Genomic DNA, 12,614 nt, shown 5'->3' on the forward strand with positions numbered 1-12,614 from the left:
TGCTACATACTTAATATGAATTAATTCACAAGATTACCACTCTCTTAGTAGAATCAGAATAAATTCACTGCTTTCATTTACTTACTTAGATAAGTACTTTCACTTTTTTATAACACAAAGTAGCATCGCAAGCGGTTAGCAAAAATGGAAACTAAAATATAACGTTGTTCTACTAAATATTATTAAACTCAAAAAATGAACTCTCACAGACGGGAATTGATCCCACGATCTTTCTCCACTTTTGACTACTCCAACTACTAACTACGTAGCTACGACGAAATTGATAAATTTGGATGTAAAAAGAAAATATTTGTTTTTGTATGTTTGTAACTCTCAAAAACTAATCGACCGATTTCAATAATTCTTTCATCATTAAAATGCTTCATTGTCCCTGAGTAACAAGCTATATCAGACTTTAATCTTATTTATATTCACGAGGGTGATGGCACGGGAAAAGCTATATTCGATAAATTTTCGACCAGCGATTGAAATTCTTGGCTTATAAAAGCTCCTTTACACTACCACTGCTTCGGAACAACAAATGGGCCAGTGCTAAGAAGAAGCAGCGCAAGAAACTCACTATTGTCAGCCTCTTTTTCAAGGGTTTACATTTCAAATACATTCGGCAAGTGCCGAGATGTGTAATTAGTAACTAATTAGCTAGAATTTCAACCACCAAGCTGTGGTTTGGCCATGTCGACACCTGTATCTTGTGTGAAGATCGCTACAGTACCCACATCATGTGAGAACTGTTTGTATGCAGAAATGGTACCTAATGCTATACTGGTGCATGATTTATGTTGTATGAATTTTCCGGTAGAATCTTGCTTGTATTGAGATGTATTCAGATAATTGGCAACTCTAAATATTACAACAGTAAGGTAGAGATCAATTTGAGCTTTATTACATTTATTTTAGAATAATATACCGTTCCAGGATATTCAGCTTGATGTACAACATATAGATCGTTTCATCCACGAAGACGCGCCCCACCATTCTTCCGCTAATGTTTGAGTGTTATCGGTACACGCAAAATTTTCCATGGGTGCACACGCACACTACAATAATGACGCTCGGATTGCTCGGATCAAACTCCCAGCACCCCGCGCTTCCCTCGTAAAAAAATGTTGTTGCGCGTTTTCATGGATGAAACGATTTATATTGGTGATTAATTAATTTATTTATACATATATAAATAGAGAAGTCTTAACTGTTCACATAATTTATAACGTAACATTTATACGTGTAGAAACACTCTGTAAAATAATTGAATTAAATACACATTGATGTGTTTGATGGTCATCAAAAGATGATATTAGTGCATTATTTTGCAACTATATGTGATGATGACTCTTAGTCAACACTCAACTCAACACTATTTACTATTAAATTACCTCGTTAAAACATGGCCACCATGTTGTAATCATTTAATTGTCATACAAATACAGGGTGGCAACTGATATTGTATCCAAAAAAATGCATAGGTCTGAAGTCTTGGTTCAGTTTAAGTACTCTACACATCAAGCCCGCCGGCTTGTTGTCGGTGGCTTTGTACGTATTTCAATAGAAATAAGACGACAACTTGTATTTTCTAAGACTTTTGACAGGTCTAAGGTCGACGACTCATGTCGGCGGTCTTCGGGTTTGGTGTGAGATCACATTATTCCAACATTATTAATATTTTAGCTAACCCAACAAGCAAAACTGCAAGATTTGTGACTAAGCTTCTTTCTAAATAATAAATGTTAATGTAAGCATAGGTTAAGATTCGATGGAAGTGACATGTTTTCGAACAAGTGTCCCTAAATAAAAACAGATTAAAAAAAGAAATTCCAACATCGTTTACCTACACTCTGTATGGTTGAATCTTTAATTTACACATTTCACAACAAATAAACTCATAAGGTTAGCTTTAATAAGTAAACTTGACTTACTTAAATATTACAGACCATGAGACCACCACCCTGTATACTCTTGTAATGTGATATACTTGTAGTGCCTCTTAATGTGGCAGACCATTTACAAATGCGCCGTAAGGTCGCAGGTTCAAGCCCAGTGAATGGTAACTAACTATTCAGGGTACCTGACATTAGTAATGCATACCTATATCTTGGGAAATATCTTCCAGGCTTGACACGTATTGATTTTAGCATGAAGGTGAATGTAAGATTTATTCGAATTGTTGGTATTACCGGCAATATACTATCTAAAGCCCGGTCCGTGAGCACGTAGAATTTTGTCCAATGACCCCTAGCTACCCATCCTTATAATTATATTGCTGTCGCGACTGTGCGACTGGCACCCGCAGTGAGTGTGCGAGCGCGATAGCAACATAATTACGCGCGAGCAATAAGGATGGGTAGCTTGGGGTCATTGGACAAAATTCTACGTGCTCACGGACCAGAATATAAGTCTAGCGCTGAACTCAGTCAGTGTCTGAGGTATGGGTGGGTGCGATAAGGGAGGGGTGACATTGACATATTATGACGTGACAGAGCATACAAACCTGAAGTCTCGCTGACTTTTGACGTCTCAAAACCACCCTTCTGTGCCGCTTCCATACCTCAGACATCGACTGAGTTAAGCTCTAGAATTATACTTTCGTCGTTGTTTGAATGTCTTATTTTATTTAGGCTCTTCTTCAGAAGTACGACGCTCTCTTTTAGCAGAGGCTTGGTGGTTAGCTGGTTACGCTTACCTAGGATACTGTAGGAAACCACACACTTTACAAATGATTTAAAACTCAACCTAACTGGTTTTAGCCTTAGCTACAATAGTCTATCAACTTCTGATCATTCCTCAAGACACCAGAGCAGTTGCTAACGACTCCTTCATACCGTGAGACAATTCTAACTAAATATTTTCTTTCCCAGGTGGCGGCAGTCGCATCAATGGCCTGAAACGATGTTCAGAACGGCGTCAGTCGAGGGATCGGGGCCGAGGACGCCGCCCGCCTACGCGCCTCACCCGCCCTACGTGCCCCCTCGCTTCTTCCCGCCCAGGATCCGAGCGCCGCCCCCACAATACTGCTTCGACGCAGCACGCTTCGCCTCCGACGCTTCTAAGCCACGCTACCTCGATGTGGAGCGCGAAAGGCTGGTCACAAGATGGCTGGCCGAAGCGAACGAAGCACTCGTCAGGCGTGACAGGCCTCCGAGGTACAAGCCTCGGTCTAGCGAACGAAGACCGGACTTTCTAGATCGGAGACCCAGTGCGCCGGAATGGGCTGACAACTTTCTTCTAGGCAGAAGAAACGGGTCCGTAGAACCTGAGGATGAAACTAGTGAACCTATGACGTTAAAAGAGTTTGTGGACAAGTTTTCTCTTCCAAGAGTGGTGAAGTTTGAGGGGGAGGATAGGCCAGTGCTGTTGTATAGAGTGCTGGAAGCCCACAGGAGGGTGGAAGCGGTCCCTCTGTCGGGGAAGAAGGGGAAACTGGTGGGGAAGCCGCTGTACATCCCTGATAGTTATGATGGTAAGTTCTAGAATAATTCCTTATACTCTTTTATGTTTTTCAAGCCTTATAAAGATTTACTGATAAAAGCAATATAAATCTTTGCAAAATAAAACCTACTGCAATGACATAAGTGCCATCCTTACTTCATGGAATGGAATTTCTTTTATATGTTGGTATAAAAATCTATCATGTCTGTTGTTATAGAATTAGACCATTCATTTTCTCATATTTGCAATCACACTACGAGTATAAAACAATTTATGTGTTAATATGTGCTCGTAAATCTGATAGCGAAAGAAACAAGATTCTAATTGATTTCTTTCTGAACAAACTGGGAAATGATATTTTACATCAACGGCAATCTAGGCCAAGATGAAGGCCGGACTTCTGATGTTACACGTCAAATTCAAACAATTTGACAAGCTAAAGCCGTTAGTAGAAAAATGCCCTAGGGCATAAACATACCATGACATTGGTTTGAGCGGATATGGAGATATGGGTCTCTGTACGACATACAACCTGATGTTTAACATTATCTAACAACCCCTCTGTGTGGTCGAGTGGTTGATAGAGTTATTTGATGTTTGTTTTAATTCCCAGATAAGATGCATAATTTAAAAAGATCAATAATGTTGTTAGTTCCATTTGGTACGATTTAAAAGATTTGAAAAATCTAAAAAAGATCTAATAGCCACGACATTTTGAAGAATTTCTCATTTCAAACAACTTTGTCTCTCCAGGATGTCTGGAATAAATCGCTATCGATAAGAGCGCCTGAAATGTGCCAGTTCATCTGTAAAAGTAGTTGAATTTTTAATCTTTACCAGTTTTTATCGCACCCTAGACAAAACCTACAAAAACAAAGAATGAAAGTTAGGTATCTATGTAGATTTTTCTTTTCTAAAGCTAATCAATTTCAAATTATTGTAACCTTCAATCCAGTGAAGTCACAATGTTTGTGTTTTGTGACGAGCATGTAAATGGCATTTGAAATTACTAGAAAAGGCGCGTAGGAAGATAATAATATACCAGTGGGTGGGTAATGTTTGTTTTTAGATAAATTGGGTACAATTACACGATAATGGCTCTATACAGCTTATACAGGGTAACCAAAAAATGTTTCGTTCAAAGCTAAAATTTAGATTCTATATAAGGCGTATCTAAATAACTAAGCAACGTAGAATATACATGAGGGATACAGCTTGATTTAAGGAATCTAAATGTAAGCTTTGAACGTCAAACCCCTGGCCACCCTGTATACATAAAATTTGCTCTTATCGTATGACTCATCAAGCATATTATCATCACAGCTCTTCAGACGCAACTCTTTGATTTGAAGACAGCTCTTCATCAGGTCAATGATGCCCGTTTTCACCATCAATCCCTAATTTCAAGTGACCCCTATGGTAACACATAACAGGCATTTTGTTTTCATAGGGGTCACTTAAAAATTAGGGATTGATGGTGAAAACGGGCGTTCGTCTCTTCTGCAGGAGCACGACCCTCTCTAATTTACCAGAGGCAAATGGAGGATATGGCCGACATTCCCCACAATGACCAGTCAGGTTGGGGAGGCCTGATGTTCGCATATTTGTCCCCTAGTCGCCTTTTACGACATCCACGGGAAGAATAGCTTCAAGCCTCGTACTCCAGTCCCCAAGAGACAGGTGTTACCTAGTTTGGGGACCACTAGCAATGTTGTCTAACTTGTTACCTTGGTTGAATAAAGGTTTTTTTTTTTTTTTTTTTTAATAGGTGCCCAGAGGGCTTAGTGTGAGTTTACATTGAGGTTTACATCAAACGTCGTCACAAGCGATCGCGTTAAAAAATATATGAAGATTTTAGTTCTTGAAAGTTTCCGTTAGGGGCTTTGTACAATAGACTAAGAGCTAGTGAACGCCAGACCTACGTCATTTTATAAAAGCTGAAAGTTTTTCAGCGTTTGCTCCCAATATAGGATATAATGTTGGTGAATTTATGAAGTTTAAGTCGTGGTGGCTTTGGGAGCTACCCTAAAAAAACTGTATTTCAAGGAGTTGAAATTGTCAAAACTGTCTGGCTGTTAGGGATAATACTTCTAATTATTGTCCAAATATTATACATAAAAATCTGATTTAATGGTATAACGTAAGTAGAATTACAGTCTATTGAATATACAGAAAAAGCCACCGTAAAAGTTAGACTTACGTTATACTATAAAATCTGATTTTTATGTATAATATTTGGGCAATAAATTAGAAGTATTTTCCCCAACAGCCAGACGGTTTTGACAGTTCCAACTCCTTGCCAGACAGTTTTTTTAGGGTAGCTCCGAAAGCCACCATTACCCAAACTTCATAATTCACCAACATTATATCCTATATTGGGACCATACGCTGACAAACTTTCAGCTTTTATAAAATGACGTAGGTCTGGCGTTCACCAGCTCTTAGTCTACAATCCTTCATACATTTAATGTCACTTTTTTACGTAGTCGACATCGATTTGACGTAAACTCACACTACGCCTCTTGTTCCATTCTGCCCAAAACACACGGCACTGGTGATACAACTGATTTTTGCATTTCAACAACGGTACTTTATTTATACATTCCTAAGTGCTATTATCTAATAGTTAACAATAGCTCTTAAATGGTCCAATGATTACTCAGCAGCTCAGTGACATAATCATCTATAATGACTTTTCTAATGGCCCCTCATATCTTGCTAAAAGCTTATTTAAAAGGCAAGCCTTTGGTAAAAAAGAAAGTCATTTATTGCCAACTAAAGGTTCACAAAGAATGACGGCTATCGTTTTAGTGCTCACCAATGAGGGTTATCGTTTTTATACTTAACAGTTGGCACCCCTGGCGATTGACACGACCTTACTCTACAGTGGCGCCATCTTGATGAGTGCAAAATAATGCGATAGTCCTCCTACCACTTTAGCGCTCACAAGTTGATGCCACTGTCTTCGCTACTAGCAAGTGACAGGACCTTACTCTACAGTGGCGCTGACTGGTAAGCGCTAAAACGATAGCCCTCATTGGCGCTACTGTAGGTAGAATAAGGTCACTGACATTTTATAGTGGCGAAGACAGTGGCGCCAACTGTTGAGTTTCTGAATAAACTAAATAAATAAATAAACTGTAGCGGTAGGAGGATTATCACATTTGCACTAAATTAGCGAGACTGTAAGATCAAGCCTATCGGCAGTGGTGCCAAAGTGTACTGTTTAGTATAAAACGATAGCCCTCAATATTTTTCTAGTGGCTGCTGCACAAAGCTGTGTTTGTGTTGTGATAACTTTGTCGAAAGTTTAATGAAACTGGAATTTTCTAATAATATTGAGGACACAAGATATATGACTTTGCGCCTTATGTTGACTTACCTAAAACCTTACCTTACCATTAGTAGATTCTAATTAGTCATTATTTGATTTGTGTCCTTTTGTGAAAAAGTGAAAAACGTTTTTCAAATATATTATTGTATCAGAATTCCTGCAGTTTTATTTAATAGAACAATCTTAATACAAAAGTTAACTGAGCTTAAATTTCTAATAAATATATTTTTATTCTAACCGTACATAAAAATCTTATATTTTTTAAGTGGTTTTAAAATGGGTTGAGCTAGGAAAGTTTTTGGGGTGAATAAGGAACATAAAATTAAAAATTTGTTGTGGGTAGAGTAAGGAACAAAATTGGGTTGAGTAAGGAAAAAATAATGAGTGGGTTGAGTTGTCGTGGGTCGAATACGGAATAATCCGATTTTTTTTATTTCAATTTGCAATTATGTTTGTACGAGTACCTACCTGAAATTATGCATTTGATTTAGTACATAATATTTAATGATATTTTAATTTGAATGAACATTTCATTTAAGTAGCAATCACTATAAAGGTCGTTGCACTAAAGCTGTGATTATATCTTTATAACAATTCGATAATCATAATAATAATATGTAATCGTTTATCCAATCAAAAAATCTTTGTCTCGCTTTAAAATGCTTTGAATACCCCATTAAAGTAACTTATACGACATTGAATGGCTCCAAATAGGAACTAAAGTTCTAAAGTGTCCACTCAAGACGTCCTAGATATAAGTTAATCACTAACAAAGTTAAAGATAGACGCAGCGTAAACAGAACAGCCAGCTTAATCTATTATCATCTTCATCCGTATCATCATCAAGACAAATATTTAGTCTCCACTACAGAAACACAGGCTTGTCTAATTTACCAGAGGCAAACAAAGGACCGGGCCTAACTATACTCCCCACGCTGGCTAGATGGGTTTGGGAGGCCTGATGTTCGCTTATTTGTCCCTTAGTTGCCTTTTGCAACATCCACCATGGTAAGATGGGGGTGGGTGGTCCTATAATGTCGGAACCATACGGCCACTGATAGCTTTTGTTTTACGCATATTATGGCAGATGATTCTTTTTTGAGAAAATCTTTAGAGGTTCAAACACTTGTCAGTAACAATGACATCAATAATAATATTACTGTCATTCCTGCGGTAAAGACATTGTAAATTTCCTTGATTCCAATGACTACACTGTCTACACATCACGCTGATAATGTCTGGTCCGCTATAAACAAGTTCTTCTTTAACTGTTTTCAAATATACATGTTTGTGTCGTTGACTTTTAAAAATCTTTTTAAACAAAACGTTTTCCAAAGTGAGCTGTCTGCTTTCTCCAGGCTGTGGCATTGACCTTCCCAGTAATTGGCCGAACACAGTCCTCGTACACATCAATAAGTTTAATTGCTGCTCTTGTCCCAAACCATAATATCGACGGTACTGCTGCTTTATGGTTTCCGTGTCTCGAACTACTTCTGGTATTGATTTGTCACGATTTAGATAGATAGATAGTTTATATACTTCGATATTTCATATTTGAGTAATTTGAGGTTGGATGTAAAAGTTGATAATTGAAAGCATAGAGCTATTATGATAGATCATCATGAAGATTTTCGAAGAATAAGAGATATTGATAAAGCAACTTTGAAGCTGTCATACATACATACTGAGGATTTTTGTTTATTTGCTACGTTATGTTATAAAATATTACTACAAAGATACCTTATTACCTGTATTTCACATGACAAAAATGGATGATCAGGCTGAAGGTCGAAATCGAGGCAAACTCCATCCAGCATCCTAAAGTCAACTCCACCAACGAACTTTAATAACGAAATAAAAAATAAAATATTTAAAAAGTATTCAATGAACAGGAGACATATTTTAATGAATATTCTCAAAAATCTTAAGGGCTAACTTGAAGTTCGGAACGGCCAAGTTAATTCTAATACTAATTTCTAGTTCTTTGCCCTAACATAAACTATTTACTATCCGTTAGACCCATGTACTACTATTTGTACTTATGGGTACGAATGGTAGGGTATTGGTCGCTACATCCCATTAGACTCGCGACCTTTAACCCGCTACCTGTCTATGGCCACCATCTATGTTCTCTCTAGATATAAGATGAACCCGAGTTTCGTACTTAACCTTCGATCGGCTGGAATATCCATACTAGTTAATAAGATTTTTGGTCGCCAAGAGCCTTGTTAAAGTGATACTTTGGGTGTTGAACAAGTTGAGGTTAAGATTTTCCCATCATCATCATCATCATCATTATTCAGTCGTCACTGCAGCAGTATGGGTTCTTTCAAATCAGACGTTTTCAGAAAGACGTCTGTCGTGCGTTTGCAAGACCGCACACTAAGGCTGAGCTGAAGGCTGACCGCACCACTTTTTTTTAACCGTAACATTAACCGGTACTTTTTGTATGAAGTTTACAGATTTTTGACGTTTGGCAAAGTTAAAGTATGATGATACAACTCAGCCTAATTATTGGTAATTGTCAATTTTATTCTCACGCAGTCGTCACAATTTACCATGTGCGGTCCTGCAAACGCACGACAAACGTCCGACTCAAATCGTCCAATTTCATAGAGCTCTTGAACGTAATACGTCACCGACACTACGAGAGATATTTGATTGAAAGGCTTTATGGTGTAAAATGAAATTATATTGTAAATACATAATTTATTGTTGTAAGTTCATACAGGCGTAGAAAAGTTAAGAGGAAGAGAAAAAGTGACAGTCGTAAAACACAAAAAAGAAAAAGAAGTTTCTTGCCGGCCAGTCAAGCGGCCAAGGACTTTGGTCGTACCTTTGCGACCCTTTACAATTTTTCCTTGGCCGTCATTAGACAGACCTGTGTACCTACCATGAGTTTACGTTAGGTGTGCTCGCTAGCGAAAACGTCAAAAATCTCTATGGAGATTTTGTTTCTTGAAAGTAGCCGCTAGGGGCGCTGCACAATATGTCATACAATTAATGTCATTTTTTTACGCAGTCGCTAGCGAGCACACGTAACGTAAACTCATGGTAAGCACACTGTACAGCTCTCTATCTTAGCATATCTCCCTCTGATATGTCAGAGGCAAACAGGGATCTTCTCTCCCCATGCTGGCCGATAGCTTGCTGACTAATGTTTACGATCATTTATTTACGCTATATAAATTCCGCACTTAAATCTTTCTCTACTTTTTGCTTGAAATAAATAAGTATTTTCATCCATATCCATAAGTTTCTTACCATTTCTGGACGGGCTTTCTCAGTATCAAGAGCTTAGTCCACACTACATGTAATAAAAAAATCGTGTAACGCATTATGTATTAGTAGAATAAATTGCGAATCATGTTTATCACTCGTAACAACATACTTGTAACAAATACTTAGCATACATGTAAATAAAGACGTTAGTAAAACATGCCCTTATAAGGTATATCAATAACAAATTATCATAGCCTATGAGCTCGGCCTCGCGTACGCAGCGCCTAATGGAGGCTCCCACGCGAGCAGGAAGGCTGCGTGTGCGCAGGGCCAAAGACGCAGGGTTGGCTCATTGGCTCAAACAATTTAACAAAACCGGCGAACTTCGTACCGCCTATAAAAGTTTTATAGCCATATAGCCCCGATAGCCGAACGGTGAAGCGGTCGGAGTGGCCGACTCGAGATCCGAGGAACGCGGGTTCGAATCCCACCGCCGCTCGACTATTGTGGTGAGCCCACTCGTAACACAAGCTTATTTAGCTTAACACAAGCTTATTTAGCTTAACACGAGGGGCTAACGGGACTATTAGTAATTTGGGCAATACAAATTGCTAATAATCTTTAAAGAAAAAATTGCCTATGTTGCAGGGCCAAAGACACAGGGTTGGCTCAAACAATTTAACAAATCCGGCGAACTTCGTACCAAGAAGAAGATTTATAGCCCATGTTCTTCAGGGATAATTTACGATTCTAATGGTGAAAGAGTTGTTCAAATCGGTCCAGTACTTCCGGAGCCTATTCAATACAAACAAACACTCAAATCTTTTCTCTTTGGTTAGTGAAGAAAATGAAAAAAGGCTTAACTTTTATTCCCATACAAATTCAGTACTATGAGGATTTTTCGTTATTTTATTCGTATTTTTTTTCCAAACGGGGAAGCTCTTAATTTCTCTTCTGTTAGAAAGTTATGAGCAGGTCAAAGGTGGAAGCGAACTTTATCTGGAATATTCAACCACAAAGGAACTTACATCTTACCTCCTACATTTCTATTCTAAGCTTCTGACAACCCTAGATTTACGAGCATCAAATAGGCAGTTAGCAATTAGGCTACCGACTGCCCTTCGATATGGAGATTGCGCTAACAGCCGTCAGTCAAGCCGTGGCTCTTAAACGGCGTCAGTCAAGCCGCGGCCTTTGAGCCCTCTGTCAGTCAGGCCGCGTTTTTTGCGTGACGTCTTGAAGGTCTAGGATGCTGTCTTTAGGATGCCCACTTTGCGATGGCAGGCACAGAAATAAATGTGATCCTAGGCCAACGTTTCATGTTGAATTTTATAAGGTTTTAGTTTATTTCTAAAAAAAATATTAAACAGCGTAATTCATTACAGTTATATTTCTTATCTTTTTACTGCTGCTGCAACTCCTGTGTAGCCAGGATCTACAGCACATTATGTGAAAAGCATCTAGAGTCCTAGACCATTTTAACAGAGAGTAGGTACGTAGCGTACCGCTAATGCAAACAAAGATGACACAAAGGTTACTAATTTTAAATTTTAATAGAAATGCTTACAGATTTCAGAGGATTAATTTATATTGCCAACTATGTATGTATACATAAGTAAGGCTATGGGTTAAGTAAGGTATGGTAAGGTTAAGGGTATAACGATTTTTGTATGGATTTTGACAGATTTTTAATGTTTGTCAATGTTACAGTAAGATGGTGCAACCCAACCTAAGTAAGCTCACCGAATTTAGTACCAGTACTGTAAGGTATGTACAACATACATAAGTACCATAAAGTATTACCATGCTAGAAAGCCATGTATTGTGTCGTTTTTCTAACAATAATTTGGCGCTAACCAAGAATTGTTGAACACAATCCAATACCACATCGAACCATATTTTTTTATGGCAAAATAGCGTTTATTTCAACTGCATAAGACCACAGTGTGTAGCTTAACGTGCCGTCCATACCAATTACGTTCCAAACAAAGAAACAAAATAATTCCAACGCAATTTCGTCGATCCGCCGTTTTTGTCGGGACTTGATCCTACGACCTCGGCTAAATCTCTGCACCGTTATAACAAACGGTTAGGTTCCTGAACTTTAAGTGTAGGAGATTAAGGTTCATTTTGCAGTTTTAACAGTCATTATGGTGGAGTCCCGAGATACTGTTGTTTGTAGTTATCTGCTGGTATAGTGCGTTGGGATAATAATTATACTTTGCTATGTTTTCATGTTTTGGATATTGTCTTGGCTGAAAAAACTGTAAATGTTAGTTAATTTCAATAAGTACTACTTTTAAACAAAAAACGGGACTATTCCCACCTCTCGTTCCCACCGCTGCAACTCCTGTGTAGCCAGGATCTATAGCTTGACCACCAATAAAAACCCAACAGTAAAGGTCAAATTTGTTCCGGAGAAGAACATAGAAGGAGTTCGAAGTTAAGGTTCGACTTCCAATGCAAAGCTAATTACTTTTAAATAGTCCTATTGTTTTAACTCAAATATCGTTTTGTGTCTTTTCATCATAGCCAAATCGACAGTTGACAGAAACTGATGAATCGAATCGAAATTTCAAAACCTTTTAGTAAGGGTTATACCTATGCTATGTAG

At 38.2% G+C, this 12,614-nt stretch overlaps 1 protein-coding gene across 1 annotated transcript in view; it reads left to right on the forward strand.

Moving 5' to 3' along the window:
- LOC135082857 (uncharacterized) overlaps nucleotides 1–12,614 on the forward strand; it is a 155,775-nt gene that overhangs the window by 58,917 nt on the left and 84,244 nt on the right. The window contains exon 2 of the mRNA XM_063977617.1: nucleotides 2,874–3,475. Coding sequence (XP_063833687.1) covers nucleotides 2,905–3,475 — 571 coding nt within the window. The 5' untranslated portion in view covers nucleotides 2,874–2,904. The remainder of the gene's footprint in view (nucleotides 1–2,873; nucleotides 3,476–12,614) is intronic.

This window comes from Ostrinia nubilalis, chromosome 22 (genome assembly GCF_963855985.1).
Source record: "Ostrinia nubilalis chromosome 22, ilOstNubi1.1, whole genome shotgun sequence".
Taxonomy (NCBI): Eukaryota; Metazoa; Arthropoda; class Insecta; order Lepidoptera; family Crambidae; genus Ostrinia; species Ostrinia nubilalis.